Genomic DNA, 24,309 nt, shown 5'->3' on the forward strand with positions numbered 1-24,309 from the left:
TACAAAACGGTCTAAGGGTGTCTATACCACAACCCCACTTGGGTTCTGTAAGGTGCTTGTGAACACAGACGAGAACCAAGACTCTATCCCTGGATGTGTGAGAGTGGGTATCACTGGCTTTTATTTTCTTGTATTTTACTCGCTTATATTTTCCAAACTTCCTGCGATGAACATGGAGGACTTGGGTGATATTAAAAAAAAAAAAGTTTGTTAAAATAAAGGCACTGTGGGGGCTGCTGGGTGGCTCCATGGGCTGAATGTCCGACTCTTGGTTACCGCTCAGGTCGTGATCTCAGGGTTGTGGGATCGAGCCCCGTGTCGGGCTCTGGGCTCAGCGGGGAGCCTGCTTGAGGATTCCCTCTCCCTGGGCACCAACCTCTCCCACTCTCTATGTAAATAAATGAATCTTAAAAAAAAAAAAAAAAAAAAAGGGCCTCGTGCATCACCTACACTCGTTGCGGGAGACCCCAGGCCCAGGCGGGGCGCGCACTCACCGAACGTGGAGCCTTCGCCCAGCTCCTTCCCGTACTTCAGCATACAGTCGCCCAGCAAGCCTTCCGTCTGGGGGTAGCCGGTGGTCTTCACCTGCCCTCGAATCTTCGACACAGTGTTCAGCATTCCTAGCTTAGCTCTGTATGCTTAAAAACATTGTCATTTGTAATTCCTTAAAAGGACAAGGTGAAGCCACAGGTTTGTCGCATTGAACCGGGGAGGACAAAACAGAGGCCACCTGGTGGGCAACTTGCAGGAGGCCTGGAGCGAGGGACAGGGCCAGTGTGACCGCGTCCGTCTCTCACGGGATTTCCCAGACTCTTTCACCAAGGGGGGTGGTGCTGAGCACTCAGCTGCATGGCCGGGACGGAGCACAGGGGACCCGGGCTACCCCAGCCCGTGGGCAGGGTGAGACACCGAAAGGCCTGCCGTGGCCCACACCAAGTTGGGTGCAGACACCAGGACGGCCAGTCCTTCCTGGGGCCCAACAGATCACGGAGACCAGAACTCCCGAGGTGCCGATGTCAGCTGGTGCTGACCACCAGCGGGCCACGAACACCCTCCCTGTGCCCCCAGAATGTGCTTGTCTGATTATATCCAGTATCATTATGAAGGGCTGCTGCTCATTCTGGCTCAGCACAGAGCCAGGAGGAGGAAACAGACCCCCCCAGGGAGCTGGAGTCTGTGTGTGGATGGTCCCCTGGGTGCGGTCAGGTCCCCAGTCCCCTAGGGAAATGACATGCGGCCACGCTCCTGAACTTCTCTGTGACTCAGGTGGGGAGCGCTTCCTGAACCCAGCTCTGTGGGACGGCCCAGGCCAGCGCCGGCCCTGATGCAGCTCCCTCTGGTTACTGTGAGGCAGAATAGACAAGATGTACTTTACTGATAAAGTCGGGGATGAGGTTGGGAAAAGGAAACCACAGCGATATTGCTAAATAAAGATGGAAAGATGCCCCTAAAAAGGCAGAAATCGTGTTAATAAAGGGTGGGAGAGGGAGCGCCTGCGGTCTCTAGCTGACAGATAAAGAGCGGCCGGCCTGACCCACGCAGGGATGGAAACCGGACAAATCAGGAGATACCTACGGGGGGCTGTGACTATGAACTGACCCCACGCTAAGGACCTGGGACTTTATCCCACAGGCCTGAGCGTGAAGCACACACTAGCTTGTGGTGTCTGAGATAGCGTTAGGAAGTAAAGGGATCCACTTTTATTTGCTTTGGCTTTAATAATGACATGTTTGTTTTCACATGTTCTAGACCAGCACCTCTCAAACTGTAGGCGCATACAAATCCCACAAGGATCCTGTGAAAACGTAAAGTCTGACGCCGGCAGTTTGGGAGGAGCCCGGATTCTGCGTGTTCCCAGTCTCTCAGGGGACGCCAGTCCTGCTGCAGACGCTCCCACGGGCCGGCCTTTCTGAATCGTGCCCACCTTGGTTCAAAGCCATTGTCCTCCTGGTCCCTGCCCACAAAGGCTTCACTCTCCTACAGATGACACACATGCACACACACAAACACACACACATGCACACGCACAAACACACACACATGCACACGCACACACACACCCTTAGCTCCTCCTTCCCACTGTCAGGTTAGAAACCAGAAGGCAGCAGGCATGTGACAGGTTGCCGTGCAGCTGGAAATAACAGAGGCCTCTGTCCAAGCAGGCATGTCCACTGCTGCCCCCCCATCCCCACTCTGCCCCCTTCCAACGTTGCTTCTCTGCGGATGGGATCTTGGTCCAACTTCACGCCACCCCACGATCCAGGAAAACCCCTCGCCAAGAGTAAGCTCTTGCTAAGTATGTGCTGACTGATTTATCCGGAAAAGGAACTTATGTGGCTCACCTCAATCCCGGAGGCGGCCAGAGCAGAGATGTATTTATTATAGTTTTTAAAATTCTAATCACCTATTCGGTCCTAAAGACTTCTACACCCACCAACCTCCCCAGACAAGATTTTTATAAAATTTATGTTTTTAAATTTTTACTGTTCAGATTCTCAGAGGGTTGTAGGGTCTGTGCTGATTCCCATAGCCAAGGGAATGACAGTCACCACGTGCAAATACTAGATTCCTAAAAGGTCCCTAAAAGGGAAAGGCAGATTTGGCAATGCGCAGAGTTCCAGGCTTGGAGGCCCTGCCCCCTGTCGGTTTCTGGATTTCACAAGAAATCCAGGAAAAACTCATCAAGGGGTACTCGTTCATGACTTCAGAATTAAAATCCTCCTGTGGAAGCAATTTCAAGGGGATATACACCTTCAGAGCAGGAGGACGGGATTTTTTTTTTTTTTTTTTTTTCCTAAAAGAGGAGATGCCTCCATAAGAAAATGTATACAAAATGTTTGCTGGCTCTCAGAAGCAACTCCTCAAAGCTGCCTTAGCTCCACAGAGCCTTGCGGCTAAGCCCAGCCCCCACCCGAATGAGGTCACTGCAATTCACAGCATTGTCTGCCGGGATTCACTGAAATACCTTGGTCTGGAGGCCTGACTTAAAAAACCCTGAATTTTATTATTTGGATGCAAAAAACGTTGTTTCTAAATTATGTCAGCCATACGTCAAGCAAACACGGGTGACTGATCCGTGACAGCAAATGAACAAGAGAATATTTCAAGACATTTTCTAACTTTACCTGGATTTGGCTGAAGATATTCTGTGGCCTTCGAAAGAATTTCTGCAACAGCTTTATTGGTAATGTCTATTTTCTTTAAAAGAAAAACACATAAAAATGTTGGTAAATGACACTGAATTCACAGAAAGACAGAGGAGTAACATGCATTAATTTGATATTAAGAACACGTTATTATGGTGATTTTAACCTGAATGAATTTCAGCATTTTGGGGGAGAAGCAATTATTTTCTCATGTTGATTCTGGGACAGCTCTTTCTCCCCTTGATGATGGAGAGCATGCATTTCTTTTTCTTTTTATCAAGTGAGTATTCACATAGTATCTGGAAAACTCAGACAAGTCATTACACTCCACTCGGTCACTGGATATATGTCTCTCAGGCTAACACTAAGCATGTCTGAGCCAAACTTTCCTTATCTGCCGGGTGAACTTGATGCCCATACTCATATAAGGACGCCCTAATAATGACTCACATTAGAAACTGCCACAGTGAATCAACAGTGAAAGAATCCTTCTCACCATCGGGTCACTAACATAAACACCCAGGTGTTCTGTCTACTGCATTAAGACTGAATCTTTCCTTCCACAAAACCATTCCTGGAGGGTACCTAGGTGGCTCAGTGGGTTGAGCCTCTGCCTTTGGCTCAGGTCATGATCCCAGGGTCCCAGGATCGAGCCCCGCATCAGGCTCTCTGCTCAGCAGGGAGCCTCTTCCCCCCCTCTCTCTGCCTGCCTCTCTGCCTACTTGTGATCTCTGTCAAATAAATAAATAAAATATTTTTTAAAAAAATTCCTGGACACCGGCTGCTGGTTAGCCAGCCACTGAATGTGAGAACAGACAATGAGGTTAAATGTGCACATTACAATAGCTTTATTTCATACCCTCAATAACCTGAAAGAAAATATAAGGAAAAAGGAGATCCCATTCGTAAGAGCAACTTGGAAATACACAACAATAAGGAATAAATATAATGAGAAATGCACAGTATCTATTTCAAAAACCGTATTTCTAAATGGGAAAGTTTAATTGTACAAAGATGTAAATCCATCCCCCAAATTAACATGTAAAATGAATTCAAATCTCATCTGAATTATTTTTTTCTTTTTTTTTTGTTACAACTTGGCAAATTAATATACTAAACATACTGGATTACAAATACAGACCTAAAAACAAAGTGTAAAGGTAATAAATTATACAGCAGTGTATTCTGAAATATGGGGATGGGAAGAATCGTGTAAGCATGACCCCAAATCCGAATGTCTTAAGTGAAAAGACCAAAATTCTGATCCTATAAAGACTGAACAATGAAAAGACACAGTATACAAGATTCGACAAAATTGGCAAAATGAAAGAGAAAGAAAACTGTACAAGGGACACATGTTAGTATCCACAAAACACAGAACTCCCACTTAAAGAACAAAACAAACAAAACCCAGCCCAACTAGAAGAGACAAGAACATAAACCAGCAATCCACAAACAGGGAAAAATGCAAGTTCAAACACTTGACAAAATGTCAGAAAAATTGTAAATTAAAAAGGAGATACTTTTCACTCACCAGATTGGCCAAAAAAAAATTTTTTTTAATTGATTTGTCCCAATATCAGGTATGATACAGGTGTGGGGGGAATGGGCCCTTTCACGCACAGAGTGCGAGATAGAATCAGCTTCTGGAGATGAAGGTGATGGCGTTATCATCAGTAGTAATGGGCGTATCAGTGTCACTCTTGGACTTCCAGAAATTTATCATCTGGAAACACGCCAGCAAAGTGCAATTATGTAAAAGTTTGTTAGACCATTTTATATCGTATTGAAAACTGAAACCAACTTGAATGACAAGCGATAAGAGAGTGATTGGATCAATCGTGAAACATCCAAATAAAGGAATATTTAATCATCAGACAGAAAATATAAGGGAGCTCCATGGGTACTAGCAAGATGCCCAGAGCGCATCGTCAGGGAAAAAAAGCAAGTTGTGGAGTGATTTGTAATACAAGAGATTCATTTTCGTAACTCAAAAAAACGCTTTGGCCAGGGTCAGAAGCTTTCAACCAAGTCAGCTCTCGATCAGCCTGAAGCTCTAGTTGTTCCCCATCGCTGAAGGCCTCAACGCGGGGCCCTGGGAAGGTTTAACGCGACAGCATGTAAATGACGAGGCCACGAATCACGCTCGTCTTATGCACACGTGCCTACGTGCACGGGGCCTCGTAACACGAGAGAGAGCAGGATCACCTAAATGTTTACGTTTTACTAGAGTTTCAAGAAATGCAGTTCTTAGGAAAACCCTGTTTTAAATTTGACATGATGTTGGAGCAAATTCCATGCGTCGCTTTTGTGATTCTAGACGTCTGCAATGTGCAAGGGCATCGGCTTAATTGAGTCAGTGAAGATAAACGTGTAAGGGTTTAATCTGTTAAGCCTATGACTTACAAGAACCTAAAATGAAGAGTAACCGAAGACGATCACCGTTTTTGTGCCGAAATTACTAAATTTATAAATGAGGGTCATCGGTTCAGCTTAAGTTTAAGAAAAACTAGGTTTTAGATTTATAAACTTTTTCAAGTCTCCTATTAATTAAGACACAGCTCAGCATGTTCCTTTCCACGTATCCAACCTTGTTTAGACATGAAAAGCCACCAGGAAGCTAGCCTTCGTCTCTGAAGGGTGATCCTGAGATCTGTGGGCAGGGTTCCTTTCTGCTTGAGATCCTTTTCTATCTTTTGGGGGAGGGGGAGAAAGCCAAGAAACAAATGGTCAGAGTCAGAGGCCTGGTGTGCATAGACAGAGCCGCTTCCAGAACGTCGGAACTGGGAATCAGACAGCAGCTTCCAGAACGTGCCAGCAGTCAGAACTGGGAATTAACCCTTTACAAACTGAAGGAGATGCCCACGAACCACACCGGCAGATACGGGCAATGAAGATGAACACCAAAAAAAAAAAAAAAAAAAAAAAAAAATCCATGCAGTTTAAAAACAAACAAAAAATTAAGCAAAGTCTCCCTCCTAGAATAACTGGGGCTCTTGTGGACAGAGGGAAATGTTCAGGCTACGAGATGCTATGCAATGTCTGCGGCTAGCTGTCAGGACGAACGGGGGAAAGTAAAAATCAGTTTTGTAAAGTCTACCTAGTACACAGGCACCTTTGCCCACTGATTAAATCTGGAGTTTCCTTCCAATGTGGGCAGGGAACGTGCCCCTGCGGCGCCCCGAAGCCCACGCCACGGACTCTTCCAGGCCTCGGCCTGGGCTGGAGAGCTGCAAACAGCCCTGGTTTCAATGGCTGTTCATGATATTCTATTTTTAAAATTATTTTTAAAAAGAATCCACCAAAAAAAAAGAATCCATACCTGTCACTCTATCATCTTATTCCTTACACAATCTATCTGTCTAACCCTTCTCTCTCTCAGTCACACTTGGTGGAGGAGGCTTTTTGAAAAAAAAAAGGGGGGGGGAGTTCTTGGTTTTATTCATTGGTTCTTCTATTTTGTTGTTATTGTTTTGTTTCCTATTTTATTAATCCCTCATTTATCCATATTGATTTCTTCCTTCTACCTAAAGTGATTTAATTTGCTGTTACTGTCCTAGCTTCTTGACTTAAATCATTTATTCATTTTCTTCATTTATTTTCTATTAAGTGTATTTAAGATGTAGCGTTATACCACAGGTTCTGATATATAGAATTCTGTCTCTTGTGCCTAAATGATCCTTGATTTTACTTTTCATTTCTTCTTTAAGAACAATTTTTATACATTTTTAAATTTCTAAACACCTAGAATTGGGAATGTATACCTTCCTTATAGTCCTGTATTCTATGATTTTACCCTGGGAATTCTTTTTTTTTTTTTAAGTATTTTTCTGGAGCCTAACATATGATTATTTAAAGGGACTTAAAAAGAATACAGATTCTCAATTTGAGGAATGTAGACTTCTGTATCTATTTATAATATAATCAAAACTACTAATTATATTTTATACTAACTGCCTATGAGTCAATCTATTATTATCAACTCTATCTATTATTCATGAGAGGTATGTGAACTCTTCTACTCTGGATTTGTCCATTTTCCATGTATTTCTGACAACTTTTCCCTTATGTATTTAGATGCCATGTTATGTGGTGCATAATGGTTCATAACTATCACAATTTTCTGATAGAATGCATGACTGCATCTTTTTCACATAATTTTTAAAAGATTTACTTATTTTAGAGAGACAGAGCAAGCAGGGGGAGGGGCAGAGAGGGAGAGAGAGAGAGAGAGAATCGTCAAGCAGACGCCCAGCTGAGCACAGAGCCTGATGAGGGGCCCAATCCCAGGAGCCTGAGATCATGACCTGAGCCAAAATCAAGAGTCAGCTGCAGCTGCTTTAACCGACTGAGCTACCCAGGTGGCCCCCTTTTCATAACTTTTCCCACTTAGTGGGGTTTTTTCCCATCAAATTTCACTTTGACTTTACTACTCGTCCTCCACTTCCATATGGCTAGGATTTGTCTTGGAGTATCTCCTCCATTCCTTTGTCATTTCTGTGCCTTGTTTTAGGGGGGTCGGATACCATCTCATTAATCTCTTCCAGAAAGTCCTTAAAATTTCTGGCCACACGTTAGATATCTCCCTGCTTTTCACTGCTGTAAGAAAACAAATGGATTTTATTTTTATATTTCTCCTGTCGTTCACTGGGGTTTTAGGAAGAAAAGGAAGTAAACAAGACGGACCTCCGTCCATCATCCGAAACTACAATTGCAGAGATGTGGTTTTCAATTTGACATTTAAACTGGGTCATTTTGTTAGTAAGAAAGTTACACATGACATTCTTATATACCAAGGGATTTTTAAAAGTAATTTCAGGTATGCCAATGATGTTAAAATATTTCTGTGTTTTTCAATTAATCAGAAATTAAGTTTTTTCAAAAGCAAAACAACGTGAGCTTTTCCTCTCAAAGCATTAACATTTCTAGAACCGTAACAGTGCGCACCCAGAAAGGACAGTGTGGCCAGGGCTGGGTGTCCTGACGACAGGAACCCTCCAAGCCACGGCCTGGGACTGGACCTCCTCCCCCACATCTGATGACAGCTCTGCAGCCTGCTATGTGCGGTGTTCTAGATTCTACATCTGAGGATAGATGCTTTGTTTCTGTCCGCCCTCTCTCATCTGGGGCGTCTCATTATTAAAACAAGGCTATGTTCACAGGGCTCAAGACCAAGGGGAAGGCAACTGGGGACGCTGATAACTGCTAGTGGTCCTAGTTCTCCCTCCGCCTCAGCCATTCCCCAGCTGACCAGCAAACAGATGAAGGGCCAGAGATTTTACAATCTTCCTTTGGAGGGTGTTATACTCATTTCTACAACAAGATCATATTTTCCTAAATGCTTTCAAATACCTAATTTTTTTGCATAATAATTTCTTTTGTATCCATGTGAGGCAGGCAGGGCACACGTTATCTAACTTGTGTCACTGGTCGGAAAAGATGAAAGCGCTTATCCACGTTCACACTGCTGGTCCCAGCGACAGAACCCAGATAAACGTTATCTGTCACGCAGCTTCTGCAACACATGGGAACAGAGCCAGAGTCTTCCACACGGTCCATCGTTATGCATTTGAAGGGTCTCATCCCAGAAATACATTTTGATTTTCCAGATACATCATCACAATTACGTGGGTCTTTTTCTTGCAGTAACTGTTTGCCTAGATTGACCATGTTTTGAACATTCTGACTTTCGTCCACTAGAGGGAACCAACTAGCCACGGCCCAGCTCACATCAGCAGGACTTCACATCCCAGGTTCCCACTAACAGCCTTAACATCATCAGTACATCTCACATGAGGATGAAAATCAAATTTGTAATACAACTGACATTAGCATGCTCTCTTACCCTCTCCATGTCAAGAAATTCGTCATCTAGTTTCGTTCCTTCGACGCCACTTATTTTTTCACTAAACAGCTGCAGAAATAAACAGAAGTTAACTGCATTATACAATCTGTTATCATAGTTTGACTCAAATCTCTACAAACAAAAACAAAAACAAAAAGCTCATGTTCAGCTTGTTGCATTCTTTTTTTGAACCAAGTCCTCTAAAGAAAATTGTTGGAAGAAGGAACCGAATCAAAGGACATGAGAATATGTCTATTTCTCACTCACGCAACAGATATTAATTGAGCACCTACTGTGTACTTTACATACAGTATGTATGTAAAAGTAAAGTATATAAAGTATGTAAAAGTAAAGTATATAAAGTAAAGTACTTTACTGTATGTAAAGTACACAGTAGGTGTTCTAGTAGAAACACAGATAAATAAGATCCTTACATAGGAACCTACAGTTCAGCAGAAGACATAATACGTGCACACTCAACTGAACTACAAGGGAGGAAAAATCCGGACAAAACAGTGCTGGGTACGAATCACTGTAAACATACCAAGTAACAGGCATTTTGGTGATCACAGGATTCTGGGAGCCCAAAGTGTGGGAGAGAAGGGGGGACATCCAGGACCTGTTTCCTACAAGGCTTGGCATTTGAGCTGCCCATTTAAGGATAAGGGACATTTCAACAGGCAGCACTGAACGAGTCTCGCAGCATAAGGCAGTGCAAAAAAACACCCCAAGACGGCAATGTGTAGGACACGGTTTTACCACCATGCCCCTCTGGCATTTAGACCAGATAATTCTCTGTTGCGGGAGGCTGTCCTGGGCATTGCAGACTAGTTAACATCGTCCCTGGCCTCCACCCACTCAATCCAACAGCACACACAGACCCGCGTGGGGGCAACCAGGAACGTCTCTAGATGACTCAGACTCTCTCACTGGTAGAGGGCAAATGTGTTCGAGAAACAGCAGGACATTTGGTTTGACTACAATGACTAGTGATCGAGGGAGAACGGGAGAAAACAGATGCCGCAAGTTAGAGAGGGCAGGTCACACAAATTCTCAAATGCCAAGCGAAAAGGTATGCCGCAGAAGTCCCTAGAGATTCTTTGTCCAACACAGTGTATGTACTCAGAGAAACCTTTTAGCAAAGGGAGTCTGGCTCCAGCGTGGGCTGCATTAGAGAACAAGGAGGAGGGCTGAAAATAAGGTAAATTGCTTTCTTTTTTCCTTTTTTTTAAGATTTTATTTATTTATTTTACAGACAGAGATCACAAGTGGGCAGAAAGGCAGGCAGAGAGAGAGGAGGAAGCAGGCTCCCTGCTGAGCAGAGAGCCCGATGCGGGGCTCAATCCCAGGACCCTGAGATCAAGACCTGAGCCGAAGGCAGAGGCTTAACCCACTGAGCCACCCAGGTGCCCCGGTAAATCGCTTTTTTTAGAAAAGCACAGCAACATGATCTGCTTATACCTTTAAAATATTTCTGTGAATTTAAAAATCAGTAGTACAGCAGGGGAGGGGTTTCCCATCAATTAATGGTCAAAGGATCGCAGGTTTTTTAATGTCAGTGCGACTTTCTGCTGCTATTCCCACTGGGACTGCAAATACAGCATTCCTTTTTAATAGGAGGAGTGAAGGTGCAGACAGCAGGTAACTTACACTCGAGGTGGGAGGAGGAATTATCTGGATGGAGTCGTTAGGGGAAGAATGAACAATGGCCATGATTTTTTATCTTCCCTGTAGCTATGTCTTTGCAGCTTCTCCTGGCCAGAGTTGGAGTCTACCTACCCCACCCTGAGTCTGGACTTGACACTCGTTTTGAAGCACAGACAGAAACGGAGGCCTTTGCAGATCTGGCATGCTCTCAGTCATTCTCTTGAAACCCCGCTGCCACCACGTGAAAGGCCTGGGCTAATTAGCTGGGTGGTGACAGACAAGTGGCCCGAACACTCCCCTCAGGACAACCAGGCCATCCCTGGGATCAGAGCCCCTAGTTGGTCTGGCAGCTGACAGCAGGCACAGGACAAAGCCCTGGGAATGGACTTGAAGAGATGCTGGTTGTTTGACATGAAACACTGGAGCGCTTTGTTACACAACAAAAGCTAGCTGATACACTACACAACAGCTCTGTTTCTCAGCCTCAGTACGGAGGTCACAGGCGAGTCTGCCAATGCCCTGATACAAGGTATAACCTTCCACAGAAACGAGACAGAATCCCAGGGCCACACGCTTAGTGGCATTTACGTGGGAGTCTCCATCAATTATGTCCGCCAAACACCTTTTTGTCTAGTAGTGAGACCATTTAAAATATTAGTTCTTAACTTTGGAGGTAATACTCTGAGACTCCAGTGAAAGTTACACAACCACACCCCAGGAGAAACACTCCTTTTCCTGCATGGTAGATGCCAAAGTGGCCACGGGGCCTTGTAGCTCCTCCCACTAAGAAGCACCTCTATTTCTCTCCCCACTGACTAGCTTGTGTCAACAGAACAGAAAGTAACAGGCCTTAATAGGTTCATTATAGCTACGAAGTGGCGGTGTCGATACTTCTGGCCCCGCTCCGAGCTCCACCGTAACCATGAGCCTGAGCTACCACGTTGGAGACCGAAGGCCACTCAGAGCAGAGAGAAGCCTTCCAAGCTGAGCCCTCTCGTGCTCCAAACCTCCAGCTGACTGGGCAGCTGACTGCCAGCAGAGGGATCAGTTCAAGCCCAGCTGAGGTCAGCCAGACCAAAAGACCTCCCCAGTGAGCCCCGCCCAAATCACAGACCCACAAAATGGTGACAAGTTTTTGTCACCTATGTACTGAGGTGGTTTGTTCCACAGCAAAAGAATTGATACAGTTGCCTATAATTTCAGAGGGTTACCGTAACCCCTCTGCAGAAGCTCATTCTAGATCCCTGTTTTAAAATACCCATTTGAAAAGCTCCTTAGCACTGACAGGCAGACCCAAAACGTCCTTAATCTGAATCCGTTTGACTGGTTCGGGTTCTACCTGTTCTATTTTCAGAAAGCAGAGTGTCTAATAGAAGGAGGAATGTTCTGCTTTTAAGAACAAAAAATAGTGAGATTAATATTCCTGTGTTTGAAGAGAGACGATAACATAAGACGGTTTTCAACATGAGTCCCAGGTAACCATCATGATCAATCTGCTGCTTTTTCTGAAGTGCCCCAGTGGTGCTCAGCTGTTTGAGAAAGTCAGTATAAATACGCATTTGGTATCTGCTCCTTAGACGATCTATTGATACTTGATACTTAATCACTCAAAGAATATGGCTGAGCACCTCCTATGTACAAGGCACCATAATTAGAACATGCAGATAGAGACGAAAAAGACAAGCATGGTCCCTAAGGGCTCCTGACCTCATTAAGGAGTTACAGAAACTGGGGTTCTATTTCTTGTAAGTGTTAGAAACTAAACAGAAATGCTTGAGCTCCTACTTGTAGTGAAGATAACTAGAAAAATTCAAGTCCAATACATCCCCTCTGAATACAGAGCAATGATCGATTAAATATCCCCCAAAAAGGAACCATAAAGACAAGCAATGCTTTAACAACAGAATCGATTTTTGTCATGGACCAGAAAAGGAACAGAGAAACAAAACATGATGGACAGAGCTGAAGTCTCGGTTGTGCTGGTGTCTTGTCAGCCACAGGCTCTGGTGGCCAGTAGTCTAGCTCTTGTTGGGTAAAATGGTCTCTACAAGTTCCCCGTGAGACAAGAGCCCAGAATCAGGTTCTGCTTAAACCCAGGGGATGGGGAGGGAAGGGAAGTTGGAAAAAACATCCATATGCAAACCACTGTCCGAGGTTGGTACCTTTGGCAATCCGTGGGCCCATGGAGACTGGAGAGCAAAGAAGCAATTGGGTCACCCCCAGCTCTCTGGCTAGACCAAGGTACTACCAATATCATCAGAGACCAGAAACCACACTTCCACAGGAAGCCAGGCAGAAGACCTCACAACCACCAGAGAGAAGTGAGCAAAGACGGGATAAGAGTAACAAAAAGACACCCTCCCCAGTAAAAATTAAGCACAGAAATCTAAATTCTAGGGCACAAGGCTAAATCTAACACCAAGTAAGAAAGCCAACAAAATCAGAGATCATGATGTGAATTCACGTCCAGTGAACACCATGAAACAATATGACAGAAAGCTTGTGTGTATGCTAATGATGTCATCAACATGATAAATGAACAATGTCTACTAAGGAAGAGAAAGCAATTACATAGAAGGGAAATTGTACAAATTGCTATTAAGAATTAGAAATCTTGGAAACCAAAAACAATAATCATGAAAACAAAAAATTCAATAAATGGGATAAAGTCCAGACTGGACACAACCAGAGAGAAAACTGGTAAACTACAAAATATTACTAAAGAATGTATGGAGAGAACAAAAAATTTCAAAGGAAAAGATCTTTTTTTTAAAGAAAATATATGAAATATCAGTTTAGAGAATAAGATCTATCAGATACGGACTCCAGAAAAAAGGATATACTATAAGAGACTCAGTATTTTAAGAGGTAATAAGCTCTGCTGGGCTTTTTTTTTGTTCTTGTGGGTTTTGTTGTTGTTGTTGTTTACACAACTGAAAGAAGGCGTGAGTCCACAGGTTGGACGTATACTCAAATGCTAAGCAAGGTACATATTAATTCGCACATCAAGATTTCGAGAATAAACAATTCTAAAACTCCCACAGGGGGAATAAAGCCACAATTAGATTCACAGCAGATTTCTCTTCAGCAACACCAGATTCCAGGAGGCAATGGAAGATCAGTATCAACGTGCTAAGAAATGTGAAAACCTAGGATTTTGTTGTCTCCCTCAACTGTTATTTAAAAAGTAAACAAAACAAAGACCTATTCAGACAGACCATTTGTTTCTAATAAGAGTAATGTTAACGTACTTCATCAAGGAGATAAAAGTTGATTCATGACGGAAGGTATGAACTGCAAGAAACAATAGTGAGAACAGAAACTGATTCACAATGGTGGCATATACAACCGCAGACTAAAAACAAACAAGCAAAAACAAGTCTGTGAGTTCACAAAAGGGTAATGTTATAACCATAAGCAGTAATAAGATGGGAGGGGGAGGGGGCCCAGCGGATATTCTGAGCAGAGTAAGGTTCCTTTATGTTCAGGAGGAAGTGGGAAATGGACATCACTTTAAACACTGTTAAAACTTTAGGTGAGAATCTGTGTTACATAATTAATCGTAACTACTAAAAGCATAAAACAATAATATACATACAGTACTATTCGTGTTATAACATAGTTTACACACCAGTGCGTTGGTTGGAAAACCGCTGTTTTCCAATCCAAACAAAACAAAACAAGAAAAGAAGTTTGGCACGGTGGGGGCGGCGGGGCACAGAACAAAGGGGATTACAAAATGGAAACCACAATATAAGACGGTATTAAATCCAAATACATCAGTAACTATTGTCCATGTAAATGATTAAATTCAACATGTTAAAGGATAAATAAAGTGGATTTTTTTTTTTTTTTTAAGTAATCTCTCCACCCAACGTGGGGCTTGAACTCACGACCCCTAGATCAGGAGTCATGTGCCTACGGACTGAACCAGCCAGGTGTCCCAGATTTTTTAAATCCAGCTACATGCGGCCTCTATGAGACACACATAAAATATAACTGAAAATGAGTAGTAGATAAGTTAAAACTACTAGGAAAATGCTGATTAAAAAAAAGTTGGTAACAACATCATCAGACAAAAAAAGACTTTAAGGCAAAGCACTAGTAAGTACAGAGAACCGATCTAATAATAAAAGGAGAAAGCCACCAAAATTCTGTTACAATAATGACCCACCTAATAGCATAGCTTCAAAAAACTAGTAATAAAGCAAAAAAAAAAAAAAAAAGAAAAGAAAGAAAGAAAAGAAAAGAAATAAAAGAAGTCCACAATCATAGCATATTTCAATACAAATGTATCAGAAAACTGATGGCCCAAATGTGAATTAAAAAAAAAAAAAATCTTGGAAGGAATATAAGTGATCTGGAAGACCAACCTTGATCAAATAAGAACATATATACCTGCCCTTCCAGCCAATAAATAGAAAAATGTATATTCTCTGCAAGTAAAAACAGAACATTACAAAAACTGACCACTTACTAGGTCACAAAATCAGCCAACACTATATAGAACATTTTTTTTTTAATTTTACCACCATGCCATTCAATTAGAAATCAATAATAAAAATAAATAAGTCAGTATAAAATTTTTGAATTTGGTCCTAATTGACAATGAATGATAAAAGAAGCCCTAAAAGAAATTAATTTTTTTTAATTTAACAATAAAAATAGTATCCATCAAAACCTGTGTGGGATGTGGCAAGAACGATATGTAGAAATCAATGAATTACCTTAAATTCACCCACATGAAAAGTCACTTCAACTTAATATTTCAAACATTAGTGACACAACGTCATTCAGTCTAATTCCCTAAGTATCTGGAAGTCCGCTGACTACATCCATATGCCAGAGATACCGAGGTCACGCCACACGCTCGTGGGCCCACTGAGAAGCAGAAGCCGATGGCCAGGATATAGTAAGTACTCACCCAAAACACAGATGCAGAATTTGCTATTAGAGCTCGGATGGAAGGAAGCAAATCATACAGATGAGGAGGGGCCAAGAATGTTCTAGAACAGGGCCTAGAAGGCTACATGGACAGCACCCAGGAGACCAGAAAAGAAGTGGCATTTCTGCCAGAGAGACAGAGTAAGCTAAGGCATTACTTAGGATAGGAGGGCATTAAGGAGAGAGCGCAGTGATCCAAATGGGTAACTGATAGGAAAATGAACACCCAAGCACAGGGGCAGGGGCCAGACCCTGAGGCTGAACTCAACCCTTCAAGCAGTGGAGACGTTCAAGCAGGTGAGTGGTATGATCAGGTCTGTCCTTCAGCCAGGAAGATCACCCGAGTGGTCCCAGGACAACACTCGGGACAGGCACCTGAGAGCGGGCAGGAACATCCACTAGGAAATCCTAAGGGACATCCACATGAAGGGGTGGACTGGGGGAAAGGTGTCAAAATTTCACTCTGAAACTCTGCCGGCTACCTTCTTCGACATCATATACCAGCTGCCCTCGCCTAGTCATCTGCCCCATCACAAACAGCAGTGTCCGACCTGGGCTCGCCAGACAGGAGATACGAATGTGAAACACACACCTGGGGCCAATCCGCGTGGTTCCCACAGTCCACGCCCCCACCCCGCCCTGTGAAAAAGACCACGCAGCAAACTAGGCATCTCTGGGGTGCCCTGGTCCTATGGTCAGAGACAGAAGCCTACTTGCCATCCTCCAATTTCGCCAGGAACAGGAAAACAAAAGGAGCATTTTCAAAGACCACAGGGAACACTGATATAAAAGAAATTTATCTGGGAAACAAAGGTTTTGCCTTGCTTTTCAGCCAGACCCAGCAGGGGGAGGGGGAGGCTGAGTGGGAAATGTTAACACAGCCTTGGCCTTCTTCTTGGGCAAATAATCTGTTTTCAAAGAAACCTTGGCTTCTCCACCTTCTTCCCTTTAATGAAGCAAGAAATTAAATGGCCAGAGAGTCTGAACCTAGGAAAAAATGTAAAAAAGCAAAATTTATACCTCAGGGTAAATTAGGAAGGGCTCCAGAATAGTATCCTCTAACCGGTGTGCCATGAAATGCAGACTGCCCAAATGAACAGCTCCTTGGTCATATAAATTGGAAATACTGGGATTAACCAAATAGGGAGATTTCTTTACCAAAACATTTTCAGAGACTTCAACGTGGAAATGGCATTGTGGATATCCAAGGGGCTGCCTATGAGAGGTACAATTTCCCACCCTTACCTGGTCATGGGAGATGTCTCATACAAGGAAGAAATCTTAGATTTCTGAGAAGTCTACTTGGAGAAGTCCTGCACCAAAATGTCACCCCCATTGGCTCCCTGAGTTCTCTCCCCCCGCCCCTCCCGCCCCAACCTATTAACAGTCCTACTCTGCTTTGTCAGCCCTGGAAAATAGGGCAATGTGCAATTATAAATACAAACAAGTAAGGTTATTTCTAAGTCATTAACATCAGGGGAAGATGAGGAAAGTGTAGAAGTGAGCTCTCCGTACTAGTTTTGCGACTTTTCTGAGTCTCAAGTTATTTCAAAATATAAGTTAAAAAAAAAAAAAATCTCTGAAGGCTTCCGAAAGCAACCCAGGCAGTCAGGATCTGAGAAGCCAAAATCATGAAGAGGATGATGACGCACCGAGAGAGCCATCCATTTACAGCTGCTTTTGCTCTTTGGAGAAAAATGTCTGCCTGACAACACAGGACGTAAAGGCTGAGCAGAAAGCATCAGCAAGAACTTGCAGAAGTCCCCTTGGACTTGGGAGGGGAAAACCAGAGTGCACTGTAACCAAGGAAACCGACACAGAAGAGGCCAAAATCCCAGGAACATAAAGCAGTGACTATAACACGTTATGTGCCATTTCCTCTCGAGGCTTCTGACGATTCCTCAGCTGCATACATGCGAGGCGAGATGCTAAGATACCAGTGTGAAGAGGCTGCTAGAAGGCCGAACATCGAGGTGGAAAGTTCTGCAGTATCCCAGTCACCAAGAGACAAAACTGGAGTACAGGACTCCCTTTCCCCTCATTGTTGTCGGAATAAAACTAAATCCTCCCTGGAGGAAGATAACATCACCCAGATGTCAGTCAAATAATAATTTTTTAAAAAGCATCTGGTATACCAGGAGACCGAACAACAACAAAAAATTGAAACTAAATTTATTTACTTTTTTAAAAGTAAGCTCTATGCCCAACGTGGGATTTGAAGTAAACTCTAAGATTGAGTCACATGCTTTAGCAAGTGAGCCAGCCAGGTGTCCCCAAACTAAATTAAAAAAAAAAAATCTAATATGTAATCCCAAATAGACATTAGAAATTATCTTCAAAATTGGGGCACCTGGGTGGCTTAGTCAATTAAGCATCTGCCTTGGTTCAGGTCATGGTTTCAGGGTCCCGGGTTGGAACCCCACACTAGGCTCTCTGCTCCACGGGGAAACTGCTTCTCCCTCTGTCTCTGGCCCTCCCCTCCGTTCATGCTCACTCACAAATAAATAAAATCTTTTTTTAAAAAGGAAATTATCTTCAAGATAATTATGATTACCTATGTTCAAAAAAATAGAAGACAAAGTTAAATTCTACCAGAAAACATTCTAGAAGAGTACAAATGGAAATGGGTAGAAGAAAAATGCAGTAATGGAAATCCAGAATTCAACAGCTAGATTTAATAACAATTAGACACTGAAAAGAGAGCATATGGACAGTGGAAGATAAAGCACTGGAAAGTAGGTTGAAACATAATGGGAAAGACGACTAAAAATACACACACAAAAAAGACATTACAAACATAAAAGACGCAGTAGAAACACCGTACAGAAACACTGTAAAATACATAAGTGTATTTTACAGTTCCAGAACGAGGGGACAGAGAAATTGAAAAGAAGCAGTATTTGAAGAGATGATGGACAAGAATTGCTCAATATAGTCAAAAGACACCAAACCACAAATTAAAGCTCTTCTGTGAATCTCAAGCAGGATAAATATGAAGAAACACATACTTGGAACAAGTCTTTTGTTGAAGACTGAAGATGGAAAAACTTAAAGAAAAAAATACACCAAAAAAGCAACAAAAAGCTTGTGAGCTGACAATGCTACAGAAATCACAGCACAGGGGCCCCTGGGTGGCTCAGGGGGTTTAGCCTTTGCCTTCTTCTCAGGTCATGATCTCAGGGTCCTGGGATCGAGCCCTGCATTGGGCTCTCTGCTCAGCGGGGAGCCTGCTCCCCCCCCAACCCTGCCTACTTGTGATCTCTGTCAAATAAATCAATCTTAAAAAAAAAAAAAAAAGAAATCACAGCACAGCTACAAGACAATAAAAATCACAACTTTTAATGCTGATAGAAATTATCTGCCAACCTAAAATTCCATTCTCAGTGAATACACCCTTCATAAAGGAAGGCAAAATTTTAAAAATATTCAGAGGAAAGAATTGGGAGAATTTTTCATTGACAGACACACACACAGCAAAAGAAGCACTAAAGGGAGTTCTTGAAATAAAAGAAAAACATCCCTGATGGAAATAAGGAAATACAGTAGGAAATGAAGAGAACCAGAAAGAGAAATCTAAATGAATACTGACAGCTTAAAACAGTATCTTGTGAGGTTTTAAATATATGTGAAATTTTGAAACATGAACACAATGGCACAGAAGTCACCACTAAAGAGGTAGCAATAAATTGTTAATGGGTCTTTTATTGCTTGGATGTTTTAAAGTACTAATTTAAGAAAGACTCCACCACATAAAAATGCAGGTTGTAATCTCTAGAGTTGCTCTTTAAATAATCATAAATATATAACAAGCAAGATGCTGGAGAAGAAAATGGAATAATAAAAATGATTCATTCAAAAGACAGTAAAAGAAGGAGAAGAAACAAGAATACAACAAATAAAAAATAATATAGCAGATTTAAATGCAAAAATATCCGTAATTACTTTAAGTGTGCATGAACTAGGGTGCCCGAGTGGCTCATTTGGTGAAGCGTCTGCCTTTGGCTCAGATCATGATCCTAGGGTCCCAGGATCAAGTCCCACAGTGGGAACCCTGTTCTTCAGGGAATCTACCTCTCCCTCTGCCCCTCCTCCCACTTGTTCTCTCAATCTCTCTCTCAAATAAGTAAATAATCTTAAATAAATAATTACATACACGCACACACAGACATGGACTAAATATTTCAACCAAAGAATCAAAAGCATCAGCCAAGATTATAAAATATTAAACTATATTATTTTCTGCCTATAAGAGATGCACATTAAATAGGATAGGAAAATAAACAGAAAAGAGACATTGGACAAACTTATTTCTACAACAAAAACTCTGGAGAAGCTAATACTAAGATGTAAAATATACTTTCAGAACAAAAACATTATTGGTAGAAGAAGGACATAAAGAATGACAAAAGGTCAATTCAAAATTAATAAACATCCTAAATTTGTATGCACTTCACAGCACAGCCTTAAAATGTATAAAGGAAAAATCTTATAAAACTAGAAATAAATAATTCCAAATATTTCAATTTTTCAATACAGCTCTCTCAGTAGGAAATAAAACAGACCAAAAAAATAAATAAATCAGTACAGTGACTTGACTTGAACAATCTAATTTACACATGGAGAACACTCCAGCAAACAGGACAGAATAACAATGGTTTTCAAGTAACATGGATCATTTACTAAAACAGACCATGCCCTGAATCATGAGGCATGTCTCCAACAATTTCAATCAGAGCATGTTCTCTGACCACAGTGAGATTAATACAGAAATCAGTATCTGAAAAATTTTCCAAATTATTCGAATATTCGAAAATATATATCTTAAATAACCTGAATCAAATATGCAGTTTCCAGAGAGATTAAGAAATACCTACAAGTGAGCAATACCAAATGCATAAATACATTTGAACTTGTGGGATGTAACTAAACTGTTCCTTAAAGGGAATTTTAGAGCTCGAAATCACCAGTTCCCAAACTCTCACCTTTCAGGATCGCTTTACTCTTCAGAATAATTTAGGACCCGTACCTCACACCATACATCAAAAACAATTCCCGGGGCACCTGGGTGACTCAGTCAGTTAAGCATCTGACTCTTGATCTCAACTCAGGTCTTGCTCTCAGGGTTGTGAGTTCAAGCCCCACACTGGGCTCATGTGGAACCCATTTAAAAAAATAAATAAAAATTCCTCATTGATCTTCAAATAAACACAAAAGGTAAAAGCTTAGAGAATCTTTAAGATAACATTACCTTGAGAGAGGAGATAGCTCAACCAATTCCCCACCATTATTAAAAATTCCCCAATATGAAGAAAAAGACTGATATCTTGGGCCTCATTAAAAATAAGACTAAGAGAATGAAAAACCAAGTTCTATATAGAGTAGAAAAAGATATTTTCTATACCCTCACCTGAGTGTATTGAAATTTACATTGAAATTCAAGTATCATTTCACATTGAAATTCAAATATCACTCAGATATTCAGAAGAATCCTTACAAGCCATTAAGAGGAAGGCAGCATACTAAGTATATTTTAGCACAGGCAAAAACCATATAGAGGCAGCTTCACAAACGGAGATATCCAAATGGGCAATAAATATACAAAATATTTTCATTTCATTATCATCATGGAAACACACATTAAACCACAAAGAGATGAGATCTCATCACTATCACAGAGACTAAAATTATTGTATAACAACAATAATGCAACTTTCTCCAAGGGTTAAGGGAGCAACCAAAACACTCATACACTTTTGGCAGGTTTTACATTGGTACCATGACTTGGGAAAACAGTCTGGCAGAATCCTCAATAATTGAATATATAAAAAGCTATACTCTATGACTCATTCATTCTACTCCTAGGTAAAGACCCAGAAGAAATTCCATGTATGTAACCAAAATCCATATACAAGCAACATTACTCATATTAACCAAAAACTAAATGTCGATTAACAATAAATAGATTACAGCTATTTCTATAATGCAATTCTATATCACAATTAAAAAGGAAGAAGTGCTCCTGTCCCATGTAGGAAATACACATGGGCAGATTTCAGATGTAACTGTATGATTCTGATTATACAAAGTTCAAAAATAAAGAGGAACATCTGGTACTATTTTATTCATATAAAATTTGAATACAGGAAAAACTAATCCATGGTGATCAAAATGTAGTAGTTACCTTGAAGTTACAGTACAAGAGAGCTTTCTGGGATGCTAGATCTAGATCTGGCTAGAGAAATCTAGAACTGGCTATAGGAATGTGTTCTAGATCTGGCTACAGGATCTAGAACTGGCTACAGCAGTGCGTCACTTTGTTATAATAGATGTTATAACGTTAAGACCCATCACTACTGAGCTGTATTTTAGTTCAAAGTGTTTAACCACCCCTCCCATAAACTCTGCATTCAATGTTTTCAGCATGTGCACACATCATATTTATCGTGATTTATTTATCCCTAAGGAAGTTTAACAAACAGTGCTGGCCTGTTTCTTCCTCTTCCATCTGAATAGCAGAAGTAACGTTCACGTCTGACTATCCACATCTGCGGTCTCTGTGCAATAGAGTCAGACTAAACCATATAGAATTCCTAAAACAAAAATCCCCAGGGGGCTATTACATGATGACTCTGTCCTCTGCACCCTAAATGCTACTTCAAGTTTAATTATTATAGCAGCAGAATAAAGAAATCAATTAATTTCACTAAGAGGTAATCAGGAGATAATATACATAGAAAGGATCACAGACATCGAATCAAGATGGTGGACTGAATACACACATCTTCCCCTCCACTGTACCAAACACCTTTAAATAAACTTGTAAGCACAACATATATAGAGAGAGAAGCATATGACAGACACATAACAGGACTGAGAAGCAAAAAAGGTGACAGCAGCAGATCATAAATGGCAAGAAGTTCCTAGAAGACAGAAACCAGGTGGGATCAGAGAGCTAAGCAAACAGCAGGTCAATCCGTACATGATAGGAAACTGCTCCCAAGTTGTAAGTTCATGCATTAGTCTTCGCTTATCCACAGGGATACATTCCAAGACCCCCAGTGGATGCCTGAAACCACGGAAAGTACCAAACCTCATATAGACTGTTTTTTCGTATATGAATATACCCATGATAAAATGTAATTTATAAAGTAGGCACAGTAAGATCAATAATAATAAAATAGAAACATTACAATACACTGTCATGAAAGTTATGTGACTGTGGTCTTCTGTCTCAAAATATCTTACTGTTCTACGCTCACCCTTCTTGTGATGACGTGAGATGACACAGTGCCAACATGAGGAGATGACGTGAGGTGAATGATGTAGGCACGGTGACGTAGCATTGAAGCTATTACTGACCTTCTGACAATATGACAGAAGGAGGACCACCTGCTCCAGGACCATGGCTGACCGCAGATAACTGAACTGAGGGGTCACTAAAATCATGGAGAGCAAACCACGGGTAATCAAAACCCAGAAAGCGAAAGTGCAGATGGGGGGAGGGGTTACTGTACAGAGAAATTCCAAGTCTAAACAGAGTAAACATAAAAAGAATGGAGCAAGCCCCTAGGAAATCATCAGGAGATCGGCTAAAAGAACTGTACAGAAAGCAATAAGGATCAATGGGGCCCCACCAGCCCCATCCCTGCGCCATCTTGGTTCGAATCCCTGTCCTACTGCTAACTAGAGTGGTAACTGCAGGCAAATTAGTGAAGCTCTCTGCCTCCAACTCCTCATCAGCGAAGTATGGATCAAACAGCAACAGTAACTGCCTCATTAGGGTTAATGAATGGGAAACATTGAGAACAGCATCTGACACTGTTAAGTCAGTGTCTCATTAAACAGTAGCCATTAATATTACCACTGGAAAATGGGAAGCTAGTGTGTTTGTCCTGCACCTACAATCTAGAGAGGGGACTGCTCTAATCAGTGGGCCCCAAAGTGGGTATGAGGGCCTGAGAGATGCAAGTGAAAGTCCCCCATTTCCAAAGTAAAAGCCTTCTTCCCAGCCTGGTGTCTTGTGGCCTCACCCTGGTATAAAGCCCATTGGGCACCACACCCACCCAAAACTCAGTCCTTCCAGTAATAAAAGAAGACTGTTAGACAAATAGACAAAACCTAAGCCAACTACCTAAGTGTTTGACCTTGTCCTTCATTCTTATCAACTGATGGCCAGGAATCAGTTAAAGGAAAACTGGGAACATGAGGGAATATGTCAAAGTGGAAACTTTAAAATGACCCAAAGGAGGGGAAACTGGGTGGCTCAGTCGTTGGGTGGTTGCCTTCGACTCAGGTCATGATCTCGGGGTCCTGGGATTGAGCCCCATGTCAGGCTCCCTGCTCAGCGGAGAGCCTGCTTCCTCTTCCTCTGCCTGCCGCTTTGCCTACTTATGCTCCCCTACCTCTCTATCAAATAAAAAAAATAAAAATCTTTAATAAATAAATTAAATGACCCAAAGGAAACAGAGGTGATGAAGGTGTACAGAGGAACTTCTAAGACTTCTCATTAACTCCCACAGATACATATGAGAAGATACTATATGCAGAAAACAAGAAAAGGCTCCAATGAAAAAGGAGCAAATCAGAAAAGGGCAAAAACAAACAAATAAAAAACTCAATAATAAAGGGTGAACATAGGATAGAAGCTGAAGGTGAACTGCTTTGAATATGAAGCCAGAGTCAAGAAAATGTGTCCCAGAATCCACACCAAAACCCAACAGGATATGG

At 41.8% G+C, this 24,309-nt stretch overlaps 1 protein-coding gene across 5 annotated transcripts in view; it reads right to left on the minus strand.

Annotated features, from left to right (window-relative positions):
• Positions 1 to 24,309, minus strand: part of SH3GL3 (SH3 domain containing GRB2 like 3, endophilin A3) — a 131,085-nt gene that overhangs the window by 41,343 nt on the left and 65,433 nt on the right. For 3 of the 5 annotated variants that reach the window (XR_004285550.1, XM_032341962.1, XM_032341961.1), the window contains exons 2-4: positions 8,992 to 9,060; positions 3,126 to 3,198; positions 495 to 638 (exon numbers count right to left, since the gene is read on the minus strand). Coding sequence is in view for 4 of the 5 variants with exons in the window: in XM_032341962.1 (XP_032197853.1) it covers positions 495 to 638; positions 3,126 to 3,198; positions 8,992 to 9,060 (286 nt within the window). In the remaining variant the exon portion in view is untranslated. Of the gene's footprint in view, positions 1 to 494; positions 639 to 3,125; positions 3,199 to 8,991; positions 9,061 to 17,932; positions 17,938 to 24,309 lie in introns of those variants that run through there. The other 2 variants (XM_032341963.1, XM_032341964.1) reach the window with 2 other exon arrangements.

The sequence above is a fragment of the Mustela erminea genome, chromosome 5 (assembly GCF_009829155.1).
Source record: "Mustela erminea isolate mMusErm1 chromosome 5, mMusErm1.Pri, whole genome shotgun sequence".
Classification (NCBI taxonomy): domain Eukaryota; kingdom Metazoa; phylum Chordata; class Mammalia; order Carnivora; family Mustelidae; genus Mustela; species Mustela erminea.